This window comes from Rhipicephalus microplus, chromosome 3 (genome assembly GCF_043290135.1).
Source record: "Rhipicephalus microplus isolate Deutch F79 chromosome 3, USDA_Rmic, whole genome shotgun sequence".
Classification (NCBI taxonomy): Eukaryota; Metazoa; Arthropoda; class Arachnida; order Ixodida; family Ixodidae; genus Rhipicephalus; species Rhipicephalus microplus.
Window position 1 is genome coordinate 89,425,606 of NC_134702.1, and position 21,471 is coordinate 89,447,076.

The 21,471-nt window shown below is 45.6% G+C and overlaps 1 protein-coding gene across 1 annotated transcript in view; it reads left to right on the plus strand.

Moving 5' to 3' along the window:
* Window positions 1-21,032, plus strand: part of LOC119160063 (nose resistant to fluoxetine protein 6-like) — a 52,924-nt gene extending 31,892 nt beyond the window's left edge. Inside the window, exons 11-15 of the mRNA XM_075888377.1 lie at window positions 890-1,012; window positions 3,877-3,997; window positions 6,977-7,166; window positions 16,937-17,079; window positions 20,487-21,032. Of these exons, the coding sequence (XP_075744492.1) occupies window positions 890-1,012; window positions 3,877-3,997; window positions 6,977-7,166; window positions 16,937-17,079; window positions 20,487-20,738 (829 nt within the window). The 3' untranslated portion in view covers window positions 20,739-21,032. The remainder of the gene's footprint in view (window positions 1-889; window positions 1,013-3,876; window positions 3,998-6,976; window positions 7,167-16,936; window positions 17,080-20,486) is intronic.
* Window positions 21,033-21,471: the final 439 nt, after the last annotated feature.

Here is a 21,471-nt window from a genome sequence, read left to right on the forward strand (position 1 = left end):
GCGCTTCCAAACATGTGTCTCCTCTTCGCCCTTAAAACCCACACTACTCTTCTCTTGCACGTTAAAGTTACCCCTATCATGTTCCTGTTCATTGCTCGCCTTGTTGTCCTCAATTTAAGTTGAAACTTTTTTGTAAGCCTCGAGAATTCTGCTCAGGAGACAAGTTCGGTAAGATGCAGCTGTTATAGGCCTTCAGAGCCCTAGACTGTAGAGCTGTGCATACCTTCATTTGGTTTGCAGAGCCCTAGATTGGTAATATTAAGGAATGCAGGTTCATGGAGACTGCTTTAATAATCTATGATTTGCTGATCAGGTTGCTTTGACAAATAAGACAGGGGACGAACCGTAGCTTTTCGTTACTGAATTGGGCAGGAACAGAAGAATGGTAGGTCTGAAAATCATTTTGCAGACAAATAAGGTAGTGTACAACAGTCTTGGCAGAGCACAGTACTTTAGATAGGTGGCATGGTACTGGACGTGGTAAAGGAAAACGTCCGCTTCTGACAGGTAGTTACTCCCGAGCGAAACCACGAGTCTGAACTAGAGCAAGAACAGAATAGAGCACATTCGGCAGACACTCTCAGATGTTGGACTTGATGTGCAGTAAATACTACATTTCATTGCAAGTGTCAGCAGAGAAAATGAACGCAGAAACGCCGTTTTGTGGAAGCGCGCTGGCTGAATTTGAATGAAGTTTATAGAATTTTAAGTGTAGGTTACATCACCCATCATATAGATAAACTTCATGTCGAATTGGTGGGAACATTATGCAATGTTCACTTTTTTGGCCAAAGCCTCGTCGTGGTATGTACACAGGGTAGTACTGATGGTAAAATCATTCCGCGGACAATGCATGGTTTATGAATGGTCGTGCGTTGTCCTTTCACAGGCACAAACGTCTGACCTTGGCAGTATTGGCCGTGCTTTCCTTGCTAGGATGTGCCATTGCAACGTGGACCATGGCCAGGTTGCATTTGCTACCATTCCTCATTGCTCCTTTCCCGGACATTGAGTAAGTACATTTGTAAACAATGAAAATGTAGTGCAGCGCCAAAAACAGACAACAAACGAGTGAGAAAACGAGGAAATTCTGTCGTTCGTTTGCTGCCTGTTTTTTGCGCTGCACTACATTATGATTGACTTGTTCCAACTCACCCAACAAGCAACGTTGCTAAGTTGCATGTCTACACAGAATGCCCTAAACAACTCTGCAGGCACAGACACCGATCAAACTGTTTTCCAAAATACATCAGTGCAAAACTAATTTGCTGTCATATGTTTTCTTTTCAATATACCTACAAGCTGTTGATTGCTGAGTGATGCTTCCCGTTCAGTATTTGGACTCAAATGCAGGCAGGGGGTTACGCGCAGCCACTGGGGGTCGCTAGAAGCAAGAACAATAATAACTGCGGTGTTTAGCCTTTTTAAACCTTGGTGTAATGAAGGGGTACGCCGCAGTTGAAGGCTTCAGAAATTTCGGCCATCTGGCGTTCTTTAACGTGCCCCTAATTCTACACATCCGGATTTCAGCCATTCTCGTCTCAATCGAATGTGTTGCCGCCGCGGCAGGGATCTAATACCGGGACAAACGTTCAGCAATTGAGCACCATAGCAACTGCATCACCATGGCAGATGTTGGTGGCAATGAGTCGCGATGCGTACCCCACACGACACTTTCACGGTGCCGGTGTTCGTTGGCATGTTGCCGGTTCGTCACTGCCAGAAGTCGCACTGCAGTAAGTCTCTCTCCTTGAAGGTGGTGTGAAGGTGTCTGGCAAACTGCAGGCGATCAGAAACGCTGATCACGCAAAGTCTGTTACTGACGAACTCCTACGTTTATATTGGATATTGACCAGGCTTCTATGAAACGCAAGTTTGGTGGGCAATGCATTTGCCAGTGTATTGCCAAAATCAACTGCATTTGGCAACTGCAATTGGCAATACCTCATGGCGGGCGATGAATTTGCGCTGAGCCTCTTTGGCCCTATCTTGATCAGTTATTTTAGCAACGTGGTGTCTCTTGTTATGTTGTCATGATAATCGTGCTAAAGTTCTTATATATATTCTTGAAGAAATTATAGGGATCCTGAACAAAGTCGCAGCTTTGCCGCAAAGGCGAAGCAATGAACGCGATAGCAATCAATTGGAAGATCACGCGCAGAATGACAAGCGCATCGAAACGTGCCCCTCGTTTCTCACGCACATTGAACGCACGAAACATACTCACAGGTACAGATTAACGCGAATAAGCATCTCAGTTGTTACTTCGCTGTGTTCGAAAAGCGCGCTCTTTTCGCAAGCGGAGGCTGTGCAACAATTCCAGTGATTATTGTGCGCCCGGTAACTACAACCAAATTGTTCCCACAAAACTCAAAGAATTGTGAAGAGGTACGATTCTCCCCACTGCAAAATAAGGGCGCGCGATCGAGCGTACATCCCCTTATTCTCTACGCGGGCAAAGGTGCGCATGAGAGCTCAGAGCCGCCGCGCGTTCACTGCCCCATCTTGCTGATAATGTGGAAAACACGATAGTTTCACCCTGAGATGCCCGCCAACGGTGGTAGCTGGCAGATATGAAGAGCTTGCTGTTTGAACGTTGAAGGAGGGACCTATCGGTCGCTGAACGTTTAACGCCTCGCATTCACGACGCGGAGGTCCCGCGTTCGATTCCGCGTGCCGGAGTCTTTTTCTCTGGGATTTATTTTTTCTTGCATTTTCATATATATAGATGCATATACATATACGGTGCATGACATTTACGTCGGCGCCGACGTCAACGTTGACGCCCACGCTGACGCTGGCGGCAAAATCCAGCCGAGAGTGTCCATATAATTGCTATCGCAATAACATAAAGGCCCTGATTTACGCGGTGTAGTCGCGCCATCTCTCCATGGTTGCACAAAAACCCTTGTGCATGGATTGTGCAGCGCTGGTTCTCATCCACCACCGAGCGATAGCGTGACCATGCCGTCAGGCTTAAAGATACTCTATATGCTACCTTTAGGTAGCAGAGTTGCGCCACTGATTTCCTGGCGCTGTTTGCTCAGCCTGCAGGAGTTCAGTAATACGGAAAGACGGGCTAGTTGGTTTGGCTGCATACTCAAGCTTCAGTGCACACACACACGTGTACACTTACGAAAGAGACACAAAGACCAATACACAGCATACACAATACACAACATACCTTGGGCATCATCGCCGACATACATCATCCGTATTAATGCATGCAATCGCACAGCTCTCTGGGTTCTGATAGAACGCACTCGGATGGGGCAAATAAATACGGCCCTAGAAGAAGCATATCAACTTTAGTGAGGGTAATGTTGACTATTGGGCATGTTTTGTTTAGTTGCTTAACTTTCCGTTGCCTACAAAGCCAGCTAGACAAACATTAGGGCCGTATAAGGTACAGATAAAAGTATGTACACACCGATTGAGTACACATGTGCTGTTTTGTGTAGAACCACGTTACACGACGGAGTAGTTTCCATAAAACAAACGCTAATGGGCCGCAGACCGTGAGGCGAGCTGTTTGGGAAGATTTCGCTTTGTAAAGGAATTGAACGCAGGACCAGCATCGTTACACAGAACTTACACATTGCTTATGCGTAAGCGCAAGACGACGGGCACGAAGAGCGTAGCATTGCGCAAGAGAACGAAGTTACTAAACTTTTCTCTCTATTGGCTCCATGTTCAGGCACAGATGCATATACAAACTCTTATTTTGTTTTTGTTTCTCTGTTTCGAGGCTTCAAGTAAGCATATGAACTTCAGACATGCCAACTTATCAAATGATCCGAAGTGTAAAAGTGCTATTTCGCTTTATTTATTTATCTATTTCGCTTTATTTAGCGTCTTGGTTATTTTTTCTTCCAGGCGAATGATGAGCACGGTCAGGGATTATTACTCTAAACCTTTTTATCACGCCGTGTGCTACTTCAGCGGCTGCATGACATCCCTCATCCTAGCTGACTTCAGAGAGCGTAAGATTTCTAAGGTGGGCTTCTGCTTTTAAACCGAAATTTTTCGAAGTGTGCGATATATGCAATGGAATACTTTAGCGCTTCTAAGGAAAGTGATCTAAACGAAGCCACTGACAATCACTTCCGTCTATTTTATCCTTCACTGACTAGCATCAATGAAAGCAAAGACCTGTTTCGGCGGCAGCAATGCAGATTAAAAAGTGGTGTAATGCAATTGACTCTATAAACACTAGCTCAAGTTACATGTCATGGTATATGAAATACTTTAGTACTACGTTTTCATGGCCTAGTGTGCTTAAAGGCCTACGAGAAGAATGCCAATCTTGAAAAGCACTGGTTCAACGCAGAACAAAGAAATAAGGCACACTCACAGCTCAACACAAGTGCCCGTGCCAACTTAGCTTCGTTAAAAAAATCACAGCAAATTCACGGAGTAAATGATGATGAGAGGGGCAAAGCGTCCATCTGTCTCTTCGTCCACGCATACGTCCATCCATCCGTCTTTGCGTGAGTGCGTGCGTGCGTCCGAGCGTCTGTCTGTCTGTCTGTCTGTCTGTCTGTCTGTCTGTCTGTCTCTCTGTCTGTCTGTCTGTCTGTCTGTCTGTCTGTCTGTCTGTCTGTCTGTCTGTCTGTTTGCCTGCCTGCCTGCCTGCCTGCCTGCCTGCCTGCCTGCCTGCCTGCCTGCCTGCCTGCCTGCCTGTGTGTTTGTCTGTGTCTGTCAGTCTCTCTGTGCACTCGTTCCCCACGCACGCAGGCACACACCGCACAGTAGCCAATCAGATGGTAGTAGTTAAGTGGCATCGAGAAATCTTCACTCAGTTGCACTTGTATATCTTATATGAGACAACGTCATCTATTATACTGTTCGGGCGATACTGCTGGTTAAGCCTGACAAGCGAGAATGTTAAACAAAAAGGAGCTTCGCTCCTAAAGAGTCCATGCATTCAATATGACATGGAATGCGGTGAGCAGGCGAAGCTCTGAGTATTGTGTGCTTGAGTAAACATATGTTGCCCAAGCGTTGTGGCTCACACAATGTCACCTAAATGGACATAAAGAGTCTACGGCAAAGCTGGAAACTAAGGTCCATAATGTCGACGTTGAAGTCACTGACTAGTATAAAGGGTTTGTGGTTGTAGGTGCTTGATTTTGCTTCGTCACAGTCGTGGTTGTTCTTCCTCTCTTGCAAACTTTTTTTATTCACCTACACACATATTTTTCGGCTGTAGCAATGGTTTTTCATATGCCATGGCAGCATACAGTGAGAGTCAACGACAAAGTTATGTTCTAAAGTCCATGGTGTGCACGATGATCTCGCTGACTAATATAGATGCATTGTGCTTCTGGATAGTTTACATTTATCTGTCACAATTATTATTGATGTTAGTCTATTGATAAATGTTTCTTGCGACCCACATCCACAGATGTGCGCGTGACGGACACCGCGGACGTAGACGACAAGCTTTAACCCTAAGGTGTTTTCACCCTAAAAGCTTCCCTAAACCCCAGCTGCCATAGCACGCACAGGCACGCTGCCCATTACAGCCACCGAGTAATCGTCATGATCGGGAGAACAAGACCGATACAGGCTAGAACCACCTATCTAAAAACAGTTTGTTGCGCAGCACCACGGAAAGGTCACTGACAGTTTTTCTTTTTTTCTTTCTAATGTAAAGAGCTTCCATAAGTAGCCTGGTAGGGAATTCGCACTTATTTTCATAGTTCCAACACAAATATTTAGCACCGGCTCATAGATGCCGGATCTACAATCCGCAAATAAAAGAAAAAATATTTGTAAATTGGCATTGTTCCTGTGCTCAATTGTTGACTCTAGTTATAGCTTAGATGCTAGAAAGATGGTTATAGCTTGAATAAGTCTTGTTCTTGCTATCTTCATCAAACATTTCTTTATTGTGTAAATAAATCCTATCCAGTACTTAGTACGATCAAAGAACTAGCCGTGATATTTGTTAATGCAAAAAAAAAATAGCGTGACGAATACAAAACCACAAACAACTGCATAAAATTTTCAGTTTAATCCATATTTTTTCCTCGACACGTCAAGAGGCAAGTAAGTACTAAAACTGAGGGCATAACATCTGCCTTAACTGATTACGTTTTCTACTTTAACAGTTTGAATGAAATTATTAAGGGTAGTAAAGTCAAATTGTAAAGGGTAGAGCATTTTTTCTATCATAGAACTGCCTCGCTTGCATGTCATTCATTGGCAATAATTTTTTATAAAAAAAAACTGCGACAGTAGCACATGAGTGCTACGAACACGAAAAACGGAGACCGCGCCAAATTTTTCTTTGGTTTCCTTTCCACCAATAAAGGAGTACGTTTTTTTTTTGTTTATAACCCTATGAAGAGAAATTATGAAAGTTCATAAAATCACAGCAGTGTGCAGGCGCTCACAAAGAAGCTGTGGATATTATTCACAGAGTACACACATTGTTGTCAAGGAGTGTCAGTTGTGTATCAAGAAGTAATATTGATTGCATGTTGTCAAAGGTACGGCACCTTCATAATAGATATAATACTAATCTCTTTCCCCCAGCATTTGGTTTATTTTAATGTTTGCCTTATGAGCTGTGTGCAACAAAACCTTGCATAATGTGCTTAGTATTTGCAACGTGTGGCTACAAGACTACCAGACAGATTTTGACAATAAGTCGATGCTGTCTTATTCTCTCTATATATAGCACCTGCTTTTTAATTATGCGTACTATGGACAAGATGTTGAAGAGTTTGGCTATAATAGTTTGTGCGTGCAATCCATGCAGCTCCATCCTCAAAAGCAATACCGAGACTAATGTGTATGGCGCTGCACTACACGAAATATTGCTTAATAATTTCGTGCCATTTTAATTCCCAACGCTGCAGAACTTGATCGCAAAATACGCCGCAAGCTATGAAGCGATTGAATAGTGACAGGCCTTTGTAAGAAGTACGTAAGGGCAATGGAAGCTCTTTTTGCTTTTACATTGCAGACTGTTCTGCTGGCAGGCTGGTGTGCTTGTATCAGCTGCGGCGTCTTCTGTGTATTCATAAAGCTTCCCTGGTACTTGGAAGAGAATCCCACCACGAACTACGTGGAGATAACTCTGGCCTTCTTCGACAGAATTCTGTGGTCATTCTGCATTGGTTGGCTTACGCTGACGTGCTCAACCGGCCGAGGTGGTAAGAGCACCATTATTTCTTTATGTGCTGCATATTCGATGAAACTCGCTGTTTCCAAGAATGGTCAAAAGAGGCATGTTTTCTTTGTGCTTCAGCCTAAGTCCTGTATCCGTAATAAACCTCACATGTGCCAAGTAAACACTCAAACTCTAAGCGCGTTTGGTATGCGGTAACGTTTGTATCAAATTTTAAAGAATATCTCACTTTATTTTTGGAACAATTTGTTAAGATAAAGTATCGAAAACATGAATTGCTCTTTTTCTTAACCTGTCTACTTGCTTCCTGGGGGTAAAAGTGAACCTCGAAGGCCATCATTCTAATAAATACTCAGAGTGATTATAATTTTGAAGGCTTAATCAGAATGTCATCTCAACCATGCACTGTTTCTGTATTGCTGTTCGTTAGTTACAACACACATAATGGCAGGGCCTGAGAGAGACGTGGTCATCTACAAGTCATCATATCTGTAAATGAAACCTTGCAAAAATACCAGTTTTTGCAAAGCTATCTCAAGTCGTTTTCTGTGAACGATATATATTTCTTCGACCAAACAGGAAAAAAATTGAAATTCTTCAAAGAGAGGTCAAACTTTCGGTATTTTCGATTGGTGTAAACCACGTTTTTTATATAGGCTTTTTCAGATTTAAATAAATTTTTTGGTTCAAGGCACTGAATGAATGGGAACGACATAGACATAGCTTCAATATACAGCCGGGGTATCATGTAAACAGTTTTTGGGTGTGCTTTAAATTTCTATGTGCGCGACCTATGCAGAATGGTGTGGAAATACAATTAGGTAATAAAATGGTGTTGGCTAAGAATTATGCAATCTTTTTTGTTAACGTGACCAATTTCTTGCAAAGCGTTATCATAATCTTCATGAGCATTTAGCACCATGCAGTTTTATAGCATTGTCAAGACATGACAATGACTATTTCATTGTTTTTAATAATGAATCTAACAATTCTGATTGAGTGGTTTCAGGCACGTTATCTATATTCATGACTGAGTTATCTTATATAACCCGCATGCATGAAGTGCTTAAGGACCATTTCACAAGTTTTCTTGACTGAGGATCACCTTATTGTGATGCAATGTTTGCGGCAGTCACGAATCTCGCAACGAAAAGGCTGTATTTTCGTTTTGTTCCGTAGATTGAAAAGTAGTAAATTGCTGCTATAAGTTCATGTCAAGAAAATTCATTGAAGAAGTCCTGTGAACACAACTTTGAGACGAGCTAGTGGTATCAAGGGAATCCTCCACAGGACACTAGCTACACTCTAAGCCTATCGGCTCTCGCACTGAAAAAGGAAATTATAGAAAATGCAGGGCAAACAGTGATAAAAAAAAACCAACAAGCATGATGAAAGCTAAAAATGTCGCCATGGTGTTTTACATGCACATAGCTAAAACAACTTGAGATGTATACCATAAAATTATAGACCATCTTCACGAAGGAAACCCTCATGAGATGCTAAGTAGTAGTGGTGCGCACGGCGTTGACCTGGTTTAAACGGGCGTCGACGATTGTACTAGAAGCGCAGTTTGAAGCGAAACTCGGTGTAGCGTTTACTGGAGTAAACGTTTGTTTGAAACGTAAAGACAGAGGGGATGGGCTAGGTTTTCTGTGAGTTTCATCGCTCATAAACGAGGCGAAAGAGTGTTTCCACTCGACGTGTGGTCGAGCATTGTGGGCGGTGGAGAGGGTGAAGCGAGAGAGAAGTGTGTTGCAAGTGGACGGAGGAGCCAGCCTCTGCATGCGCTGTGGCGAGCGTGGCGTGGGTGAGGGAGAGAGTTACGGCCGCACGCACCTGCGATGGAAGCACGCGAGGGGAGTACGACGTCAACGTGGAACTATGGTGTGACCTACTTGGCACCGCTCCAACACCTGCAGCAAGGAAACGCATTTCAGTGCGTTCGTACGCACTCACGCACTTACGGCGTGTTATGCCAGCGAGTCCTCGTCAAACGTCCGTGCCTCTGAAAAAGGCAATCTGGGTCAAGGCCGGCCCGCAGTCCGCCTGACGCGAACAACTCAACGGCGTGAACACGCGCGGCGCCTCTCTGGCCCACGTGCATTGAGTCAGCAGCGCACGTGACAGCGAGCCGGCGTCCTCGTGTCTGGGGGTCTGACGTGGCCCAGCGGCGACCCCATTGGAGGAATCTGCCCCGACGACCAGCGGCGCTTCTGATTGGACATTTTGGTTGGACCCGGTGCAAATAAAAGAAGCCCTGTGGCGCGTCGCGATCGGCGGTCCTATGTGAGAGGAGTCCCCGTGTCGGAGAGCCGACATGTGCGTGAGTCGGCGGTCTTAGGCGAAAAAATGACCTATGTGTTAGAGAGGAGAGCTCGGTTCTTCGAGTCTCTGTCGGCCCCAGTGCCGAAATTGTAACGCCTCTGTATATATGCTGTACATAAACCTTATTTAACTCACCGTCGTCTCGTCCGCTCGTCTTATCAGCTCTGCGCAGAAGCAGTCGCGAGCTGAGAAACTTACGCGACCAAACGGCTGGTGACCTTCCCGGCGGAGTTGAAAGCAGTGGCGCCTTCGGGACCATGTTGGCGTCGCCGTCTTTCGCAACAGTGGTGGCAGCGGTGGGATAGGCCCGTCTTTCGCAACAGTGGTTGGCAGCTGTGGGATCGGCCGGCGTCAGCGACATCGATGCGGTGAGTGCCTGATGTTTTCCCCTCAGTTCACCAGACTACTCTAGCTCAGGTTGTAGTAGTTTAGAGAAGGGCTGTGTGAAGCATTAGAGTGAGCTTTGATCGTTTCAAGCAAAGTCGAAGTGCTTTGAAACCAAAGTTATAGCGGAGGGGGTAAACACGGGAGAGTGAAAAATTGCTTGCGCGTCTTGCTAGTTGACTTATAGTGGGTACGGCAAGTAAATTGTTAACAGGGGCAAACAGCAAGAGGCTAGTGTGAACGATGGAGAACCTTAAAGTGAAGGAACTCATCGAAATTTGTGAGGAACTCGGCATTACTTTGGGCCGTGCGAAACGAAAGCAAGCGATCCTTGAGATCATGAAGGATGAGGGAGTGTCGGCTGAGGAAGTCGATGAGGCCTGGGTGGATATTAAAGCACGCCGCGAAGAGGCTGAAAGGCGCGAAGCTCGCGAAGAAGCTGAAAGGCGCGAAGCTCGCGAAGAAGCTGAAAGGCGCTAAGCTCGCGAACGTGAAGAAGCTGAAAGGCGCGAACGTCGCGAGGAGGCCGAGAGACAGGAGCGTCTCGAGTTGAAACGACTAGAATTGGCAATCCTACAGTGTTCGCAGGCGCCTAGCGTAGCTTCTCCAACAGTACAGGTCAGCGGTTTTAGAATTCGGGACCAACTGCCACCGTTCGTAGTCGGCGAGGAGATGGCGAAGTATCTCGTCAAGTTTGAACACGTCTGTGAGCGAAACGTTTTGGAGCGGCCTCTTTGGGCGCGGAACCTGCTAGCTCTTCTTCCCGCCGAAGTGTCCGACGCGATAACTTGCTTGTCGAGGGAAGCGTTTGAGAGCTATGACGAGGTTAAGGGAGTGCTCTTGAGACGTTATAAGTTGTCACCCGAGGCTTTCAGGCAAAGGTTCCGGTATGCTAGAAAGGGGAATGAGTCACACGTTGACTTCGCGTTTCGTCTTAAAGCCGATTTGATTGAATGGCTCAAAGGCGAAGGTGTTTATGACGACCGCGATAAAGTGGTGGAATGCGTTGCATTGGAGCAATTCTACCGCTGCATCGAGGAGGATGTCAAACTTTGGCTGCAGGACAGACTTGGGGACGTACAGTTAAACAAGGCAGCTGAGTTAGCTGAGGAGTATTATGCTCGCCGAAAGTTGCATAGCAGGGCAGTGCGCGTTGAAAAGGATGAAAGGAAAGAGGGCTTTTCAAAGAAACCTGATCAACGGAGACCCGATCCGCACCGTAATTTCAAGAAGGACCCGTCTCTTACGAAGGACAGTGTAGGGGAAGGGCAAACAGAAGCGGAGAAATCGAGTGAGGTTTCTACCACACAGGCATTTGAATCGGAAAACAAACGGAAGCCGCTAATCTGCTACAACTGCAAAAAGGAAGGACACATCGCGAGAAACTGTCAGGAAAAGTTTGCCTTCGCAACGATCCAAGAATCAGAAAAAAACATTCGGTTGTTGGAGCCGTATCTCCAAGAAATTAGGGTGAATGAGAAAACGTGCCGAGCACTTAGAGACTCAGCGGCAACCATGGACGTTGTCCATTCTTCATTGGTGTCTCCGGATGACTTCACAGGAGAATGCGCGTGGATCAGGCAGGTCGCCGAGGAGCAGAGTGTTCGCTTACCAATCGCCACGGTTGTCATTAAAGGCCCGTTCGGGGAGCTTCGCACCGAAGCGGCGGTGTCTGCCGCGCTAAATGATCGTTTTCCTTATCTTTTCTCCAACAACTCAGAGCAGCTTCTCAAAGAGCAGGGCAAATCGTTCTTCCCCAACTTAGCGTGCATGGCTCTCACGCGATCGCAAGCGCGGAAGCTATCGCGGCAGCTTGATCTGGTTCAATGCGGTGAACTCTCAAGTGACCTTGTCGGCGGGTCGACGGAACCCCAGAAAGGAAAGTTTCCGCATGAGTCATGTGAGCAGTCACGCGAGCGGCCCGTCGCCGAACCGACCGGCGCGGTTACCGTAGAAAGGGGAGACGACATGGCGCCATTGAGTCAGAGTGAGAGGGTTGCAACGCTCTCGCCTGTAGCGGAAAGTTGGAGCGAGCTGCCGAGAGTTGATCGAGAGACGCTCATTCGAGAGCAGCGTGAGGATCTCTCGATTGAAGCGCTAGTGGAAAGCCAAATTGAAGCGCTAGTGGAAAGCCAGAAAAACGTGGCAAAAGTGCTGTCGAAGGAGCACTACGAGGAATCGGTGAAGAAGCGTGCTTTTGAAGTAGGGAGTCAGGTAATGCTGCTGCAGCCGTTCAAAAAGAACAAGCTTGAGGTTGATTGGGAAGGGCCCGCCAAAGTATTATCGAAGCCTTGCGATACAAATTATGAAGTGAAATTAGGAAGGCGGCCGGACAAAATTTACAACTTGATGAAACCATACGTTCAACATCAAGCGGTCGTAAATCTGTTGTTGAATGCTTCAAAGGAAGAAGAAGCAGAAATTTTGAGTTCTAGTGAGGTAATTGAAGGGGGATCGAAAGTAATCCGGGAGCAGATAAACCTAGAGCCTAGCTTAAGTGAAGGAGGACCTGAGAAAGAGGACCTGAGAAAGATTGGTTCCGAGGTGAAGACGTGTTTTCGGACCGCCCCGGAAACACGAAGGTGATCGAACACGATATCGAGCTAAGCGGTGAGGAGTCAATCCGTAGCAAGCCGTATCGTTGTTCCCCTGTGCAACGTCGAAAGTGTGAGCCGCTCTTGGTGCCGCATAGGTATCGTCGCCTAAAAGTGGCCGGTTACTGAAGTGGAGCATGTTGCTCCACAGCGCAACTTTGACGTTCGCTATCAAAAAAAAATAAAGGAAAGGTAAACGCTAATGCAGGTGCATTGAGCAGTGCGTTCCAGCTAGTAACTTCTCAACCTTTCGGTTTCTCGCTGGCGATTCGGGGCAAAATTTTGACCTCATCACGACCTGGGCTGAGCGCTCTCGTTCAGAGTGATCTCAAGGGGCCATTTTTATGTGGTATTCTAATTCGTTGCGTTGTTGTAATTGTGAAAAATTCAAGTTCTTACTTTAAGAGTCTTGTGTCCCACATGTGCCTCTTGATGTAGAGGGAACAAAATTCCTTTAGACACGTAGATAGGTATATAATGTACTATACTTTGTCTGGTGTTCTGTCGGGTGACCGAGGGCACTTGCTTGTGTCGTGTGTTGTTTGTTGTCGAACCGTTCTTAGCAAGTTGCAGAATTATCGACAAGTGCTGAAACCGAAGGTGGTCAGAAGAGACGAGTGAAGCTGGTCGACAAGTTGTGGCGACAAGCCAGTGGAGCTGGGATCCGTCGTCAAAAATGGGATGTGTTTCCGGCCCTGGAGGCGAACCTGAAGGGACCTGGCGAACGAGCGCACCTGACATCCGAGCCCCGTGGAAGCAGCTCGTCTTTCCGGTGCATTGTCTGGCGGCGGGAGTGCTGTTATGCCAGCGAGTCCTCGTCAAACGTCCGTGCCTCTGAAAAAGGCAATCTGGGTCAAGGCCGGCCCGCAGTCCACCTGACGCGAACAACTCAACGGCGTGAACACGCGCGGCGCCTCTCTGGCCCACGTGCATTGAGTCAGCAGCGCACGTGACAGCGAGCCGGCGTCCTCGTGTCTGGGGGTCCGACGTGGCCCAGCGGCGACCCCATTGGAGGAATCTGCCCCGACGACCAGCGGCGCTTCTGATTGGACATTTTGGTTGGACCCGGTGCAAATAAAAGAAGCCCTGCGGCGCGTCGCGATCGGCGGTCCTATGTGAGAGGAGTCCCCGTGTCGGAGAGCCGACATGTGTGTGAGTCGGCGGTCTTAGGCGAAAAGCTGACCTATGTGTTAGAGAGGAGAGCTCGGCTCTTCGAGTCTCTGTCGGCCCCAGTGCCGAAATTGTAACGCCTCTGTATATATGCTGTACATAAACCTTATTTAACTCACCGTCGTCTCGTCCGCTCGTCTTATCAGCTCTGCGCAGAAGCAGTCGCGAGCTGAGAAACATACGCTACCAAACGGCTGGTGACCTTCCCGGCGGAGTTGAAAGCAGTGGCGCCTTCGGGACCGTGTTGGCGTCGCCGTCTTTCGCAACAGGCGTTACACACGTGACTCAAAGAGCTGCTTTGCATCTAAAAGACCAGACGTAGATATGTTTTTGCATTCGCAGCTATCATGAGGTCACACCAACCGATTTTTGGTCACTACAGGTGTAGTTGTCCGCCAACGGTGATGTCCGTGACCCCTCTAATGCGAAATAAGAAAAAAAGGCAAAGATAAAGTATCTCGTTTTGAAGGACGTGTGATCCCAGACACTCTGCGGGGGAGCCGAATATTCTACCACTCAGCCACAGTGGTGCCAAAACTCCTTCGCAAAAATAACTCGTCAGGTGCCCCGTCGGGCAAGGATATGCATTAACATTTATGATAAATCGTGGTAGAATAGTAAACTGATAACCACGGCATTAATGTCGCAGTTAGTGTGTTTTTGAGAGCTTCTAATGCAATACAGCGCGATCAGTCATAAGTCTTCATCTCCAAAAAAGACACAACCTGTCTTGGTAGTTCAGCGGTTACGGTGCTAGGCTGCTGATGCGAGGTTTGCAAGTTCGATTCTGGTTGCGGTGGATCCATTTGGATGGAGGCAAAATGGTAGATAGTGTTGTACTGAGTGATGTAAGAACATCAGATGATGATGAATCACACTTTATTTCGGTTCAGAGAAGAAGATTTAACGAAGGACATCAAATAGTCAAAACTTCTGGAGCCCTCCACTAAAATGTCTCTCATCATCATATCATGGTTTGCAATGTGAAACAGCACATAATACTAATACAGTAACCAAAAACAACAGGACAAAGCACAGGACAAATACAGCGCGCTGGACACCTTACGAATGTATAGGGCGCAGATTGATGATGAATTACGAAGAATGTAGAATAATGACATAGTAGGTGCTTGCTACTTTACTTGAACTATGATAGGTGGCGTGGTGCAAATCTTGCAAGTGTAGATGCATTCTTCGGCTCAAGATATTTCACAGCAAACTTTAGAAAGGCGACATTTGCAGATTTTAGTGTGAATTTGCTGCATGTCCGCGCAGGCCTGGCAATTTTTACGTTTCACAGCACTTGAAAGCGCTCTACAAAGAAGGTTCGGATACACAGAATAAGACGCATGTTTCAGAAATCTCTGTGAAGGATTCGCAAACATTTGTGAGCGCGTTTTAAATGCGAAGCATTTCTTGCGAACTTCGGCGACCTTGAGCGCATCTATCTATCTATCTATCTATCTATCTATCTATCTATCTATCTATCTATCTATCTATCTATCTATCTATCTATCTATCTATCTATCTATCTATCTATCTATCTATCTATCTATCTATCTATCTATCTATCTATCTATCTATCTATCTATCTATCTAGCCACCTACGACTTTAGCTTTCCTGGCCATTTCGGTGATGGCATCAATATCAAATTTGGTATGATTTAACATGTCTGTATGGCGAATATAACTGTTTAGTCATAACATGAAAATCATGACATGTGTGTTATGAATAACATCATTTACATTTCATGGTCTTGCTGATCTTGCGGTGGTTCCGTTCACATATGTTGCAAAACTGGTATAATATGGCATGATTGCAAGGCGAACTCAAGCGGCAGACTGTAACATGAAAATTATCACATGCATGTCTTGTAACAACATGACTACATGCCACGCTCATGATGCACTGGCGGCCGTTTCGCTAGCTTCACTTATACCAAATTTGGAATTACGGGACGTGAATGGATGATGAAGGTATGATACTGGTGCTAGCATGATAAACATGAGATGTGTGTCATGTGAGAAAATGACTACATGCCACAGTCAACGCGCCAATACATTTCGACGTGACGCGGTGCGCGTAATCGCCGGCGTTCATTTTGACGTGTCACGCCGGCGTTGCGACGCCAGGTGCCGGTCCTGCCATATACTCGAAGGCGCGTGCCGCGCTTCGTGCCTTGACGCATGCGCGTTTTAGCGCGTCCGGCGTCCCTCCATCACGAAAAGAGGGAGACGCAGTGCTGTCTAGGTAACGCGTCGGCGCTAATTGCAGCATGTCGCATTTCGCACCAGTTGCCGTCGGGCCGTGCCGATGGACGCTGGTCACGCATGGCGTCTAACTACAGTGTGCTCGTGGTTTGTGAACGTAGCGTCGCTGTGTCCAGCGTGCGCGCACGTCAACGCTACATTGGAGTATATTGTGCTCTTCATGATGCGCTTGCGGCCATTTCGCTAGCTCCACATATAAAAAATTCTGTGTTAAGTGACGTCAATGAATAACGAAATACATGACATGTGCAAACATGATATTCCTGACACGCGTGTCATGTGAGAACATGACAGCATACAACACTCATATATTGCTCACGGACGTTTCGCTAGCTCCACATATACTAATTTTGGTATCGCATGACGTGAATAGATGACGAAGGTAAACGACACAACCAAACGTGATAATCCTGACACGGAAGTTATGTACGGCATCATTCATCTCCACCTCGTAACGTTGTGCTGATTTTAAAGTGACATATCAACATTTCTCATTCGTACTTCGCATATCATCGATTCCCCCTGTACGTGGGATCTGCCAGTTTTTTTCTTACAACGTTACTGGAATAAACTCAGTCAGAAAGCTGCACCATGGAGGGGGGCCGCGTGGCAGTCACGAGAACTAGTGGGAATCTGACCGCGAGAGCCTGCCTACAACGAGAATGCTCTGGTCCGATTTTGCTCCCGCGACCGTTGCATGCTGGGATCGGTGGTGGCGACGTGCAAGCGGTCACCGCGAACGGTGCGCCATGTTCACGCGTCACTTCTATGACTGTTTTTGAGACTGCACACTTTCTTGTACAAAAACGGTTTTGTCATGTATGGAGCGTGTACGATAGCTGGGAAGAGCAGATTTGTCTACAGTGCGGTGTGCCTACTTGCTTCGCGCGGGGCTCCAAAAGCAGCGACCGCAATGACAATTTCACTTCCCGAATTCTTTTATTTAGTTATCTATCTTCATTCAATCACTTGTTTGTTTGTTTGTTTCGTTTGAAAACATAGTTACACAGTCAAGATGAAAGCTGTTATAAGCAGCTTGCTTTTGTTTTAGGCCCTGTGAACAAGCTTCTGTCCTGGAATGCATTCGTTCCTTTGAGCAAGCTTTCGTACGGCGTGTACCTGATACATCTGCCGTTTCTTGAACTCGTGATGCACTCCTCGAGAGAAAGAGTCTACTTTTCCGAGTTTAATCAGGTAAGTTTAATAGGCTGTAATTTGTGTAATATATATCGCAGTACCGCCCAAAAGGCACCCAGGCTAAAGGCATTCATTTAAATGAAGATGCTTTCTGAGGTTTTTTTTTTCGTTGTGCAGTTGATCGCAAGACAGAATATTATATGAAAAGTTTATTGCTTCTAATTTCAGTGTATTTAGCTACACAGAACATTACAAATTTTCAGCCTCTGGCTTATCACGTTTTCTTGAGAATATGTAATGGGCCGCCGGTACTCATTTAAGCAGGAAGACGAAATGGGTGACTAGATTATCAAGTTTTCCAACTGTTCTCATGAAAAGCATTCGTCTACGGCTTTATACTGCTTGAGGTAATATTAATACTGAATCATTCTAAAGCCTAACATCTAGATGAAGAGTCAAATTTCGAACTGTCTCATTGATATCTGACGGTATTTTTGTTTTTCACCAGGGTTCAGAACAGTGGACGTATACTTTTGCTCAGGTCTCATTAGTATTTTGTATTCTGTAGAAAATAAATTAGGAGCCATTTTATGACAAGGTATGTGGGAGTGATATATTCCTTATGGTTCTGTATCTGAAAATCTTTAACATATCTCATGAAGGAGCTAGAGGCGAAAGAAGAATCAAGTCAGCTATGTCAGGCCCTGAAAAACAAACAAACAAGACCAACATCATTTAAAAAGGAAAATCCATAAATACAGTTGAAACTTGTCTATGGGCGTGCTCTTTCGTTTGTCTGCATTCTTCATGCCTGATGATGTTCCTTCACGTCTCCTGTAATTATTCATGAAGCGTGACATACGGTCAATTGATTTTAATATTTAAAAAAATTGCTTGAAGGTGATATATGAATGCTTATTAGAGTAAACATGAGTTTATTCGCTTTAGCTGTAAGGCACACGTACTGACTGTCATCATCAGATGCGATTGGATTGCACCAGGTCAGTTCACGAAGAATATAAACGATGATATTGCTGCGTGCCAAATGTATTGAGGAGTTGACAGCTTCAAACCAGATAATCAGGGTAGTTTTGATGCGTTGAGTTGACCAATGATGACTGTTTGAAGCGCGTTAGTTTAGGAAACACGAAAACCAGAAAGGTTTCATCTTGGTCTCATCGCATTTCACAGGATGAGTGAAGTGACCTTGACGTTTGATTAAAAATAACGATAGATGGTTGCTAGCCATGGCTGTGCTAACTGGCATAAAAGGCTAGGTTCGCGGCATCCAGAGTATCGAGTGCACTTCGGGCAGGCGTTGTTCCCAAGTATAAAAATACATTTTGAATAATGCCCGTGTGGGAACGAAGCATATCAAATACTTGCCGATGTGTCTTAGGTACTCCATGAGCCAGCGGTGGGTGCAATCTCTAGAAGGTACGTCACGTCCTCTGGTTCCTTGGTAAGAAAGAGGCCCAGAAGCAAAGTGCATTTCTTCGGAGAAATATTTCTATCTGCTGTCGTTCTTGAGCTGATTAGCCGTTTTATATTGAGTGGTTTCATTATGTAGGGGGGCTGTACCGTATTGGAAAGCTTAAGGTTTATCTGACAGATGCGTGCACGGCAATCGTAGCCTATATAGTTAAGGGCCCTGTCCGCCACCGAGCAACATATATAGGCTGATAGCTTTCTTACCATGGTAGACTTGAAGTTTGTACTTAAAAGGGCCCTCAAATACATTTTGGGTAACCATGGAATGGATTCATTGAAAGAGCATATTGCCTCATGAGTTCAATGCTACAAAAATTTCAAGAATCTATCCAGTACGAATAGAGTTGCAGTGACTTGTCACAGGCTGCAATCACATTCCCACTTTTATAGTCCCAATGAAAGGGCTGGAAGCTTATTGATGATGATTGATATGTATAGTTTAACGTCCCAAAACCACCATAGGATCATGTGAGACGCCGTAGTGGAGGGCTCCGGAAATTTCGACCACCTGGGGTTCTTTAACATGCACCCAAATCTGAACACATGGGCCTACAGCATTTTCACCAGCATCGAAAATCCATCGAAAATGTAGCTGCCGCCGTCGGGATTCGATCCCGCGATCTGCGGGTCAGCAGCCGAGTACCTTAGCCACAAGACCATCGCGGCGGGGTCAAAGGGCTGGGAGCTGAGCAGGGAGAGATGACATGTGCAAAAAGAAAAAAAAAACGCTAGGCATGTCTTGTGAACTTTATCACTTTCTCACTTATTTTTTTTTTTTCGAATACACTCTTTTTTCACGGTTACCGCGCATGCACACGTGGACAAGTCACGGCCTCCCGCGGCGATCCTTGTAACGACCAAGCACGCTATGTTCAAATCAGCCAATGCTGATAGATGGCCGTCTACGAGTGAGTTTTAGTTTGCTTCGTCAGTTCTCGAGAGAAGAGAAAGCAATATCCAGCTGACTTTGATATGTTATTGTGAATTGCAGGCTGCGTTCTGCGCTATAGTATTTGGCTCACGTGTTCTCGGAAGCCTCTATAACTAATCGGCAGCGTTTCCTGACCATGCGCAAAAAGTGTTGCAGGGACCCATTAAAGTATCTTGTAAATAAAGCTTGATCGAACTGGCTTGATGTCAGCGCCATTTATTGACGTGACTCAAACACTGCTTAGCGTAAGCTACTGGCTAAAAATGAAATAATTGTTGTCACCTACTATTGTTGAATTCCCCATCTGGTATAGTCACGATGTAATGAAATATCATGTGTGGTGCCCCTGCCTCAGTCATTTAAATGCTTCGTGTGCAATGAGAATGAAAAGGTTCCCCAATGATTTTCACCCGCCATTGGTGAATACTGAAAGACGGAACACGCGTAGGTTGTGGACGTTTGCCTATGTCCAGGATATTATATTTTACTCGGTAAAGCTCCATACTTACCAACATCCTCTTGTGTTCCTTGTCCACTGCGAAAACCGCCTATACAGGTTAGCGGTCATGGTGCAGTGCTTAGGACGTCAAAAAAGCGAATTCGTTGACCGTCCATGACTGGCCGCATTATAAAATATGCGGCTATATATTCAAAGAACATTCATGTACTTGTTGTAAGGTGTACGCTAAGGAATAACGAAGCGGTCTGAGCTATTCTGAAGTCCCATTCCGAAATACATGCTGGCTTTATCACCTGAACCTTACAACTTCAAATTTCCGATTCCTAATTGACTGTGGGCCACTTCATTTGAAATGAAGGTATTGATGATATTTTAGGGTGGTGTGAAAAAAAGAGCACACAAGAAAAAGAGCACACCACGACAACGCTGGTGTTTTTACTTGTGGGCTGTATTTTTTTCGCCACCCTAAGTTATCGTGAAGCAACTCCAACTCACCCAACATTTCATTTTACTGAAGTCATACTTACTTGACGGTTTTCTTCTGATGTGTGGAATGACAGGCACCCGATAATATTTTTGCAGGCCACGCGTTTCTTCGGTGCGCTCGTGTGGTGCTTCGTGCTGTCGTACTTGGTCTTCGTGATGTGCGAAGCTCCAACTGCAGCACTCGACAGACTCACTTTCGGCAGGCTGATGAGACGCGCAAGTGCCCGAGAACAGTCACAAGAGCAACTCAAAAGTGTTGACTCGAAGACAAAGACTGGTGGTGGAGAAGGCAACCATGTTTCACTGCACTTATCTAAGCATGGGACTTTCACACTTGTCAAGATATAGATGTATACTGTGTACTTACAACTTATAAATATAATTCATTAGTAAAAGATATGACTTGGAGGCTGTTATAGGCACCGCAAGACCAACAAAGCTAATAACACTTAGTAAACACGTTATTTAGCAAGCTTGTTCATCTGTAACATCTGTGAGGGGGGCTTCGGCCGACGAATTTGATTAAGATATGCAATAAATGGAAACTAAAAAAAATGACTGTTCTGGAAACTTTTTCTTAGGATAAATGCTGCTCTTCAAAATTATTCCGGAAATAAACAATTTGTGAAGATTTTTGTGTAAGTTGTGTCCGTTTCCTATGCACTCCGTCGCATTGTCTCCAATCTGGCAGGAGGGATAATAATATTGCGGGTAGTCAAAGAAAGTACATAAGAAGTTCAATGTTTTCTAAGTCGTAGAAAGCTTGGCAAACCAGAGATGGGCTTGTCGCTCCTCCTACTACAGGTCGACCGACACTTCCACCTTCAAAATGTGGGGCTCCTCGAGTTCACTTAGCTTCCCACCCCATTGCTACATGATACTCTACAAGAATTTACTACTTGCTGTGTGCGAGGACAGTTGAGTGGTTAGGACAGTTGTCTTCGGAACTAGGGCCCGCGGGTGATGATCCTACCTCATGAAGTATTTTGTTTTAGGGCAATAATGTTTTGCTTCTCTTTCTTTATATGTTTCTTTCCGTCTCACTGTTACCTTTTAGGGTCGATGCTCCTGATGGCGTGGG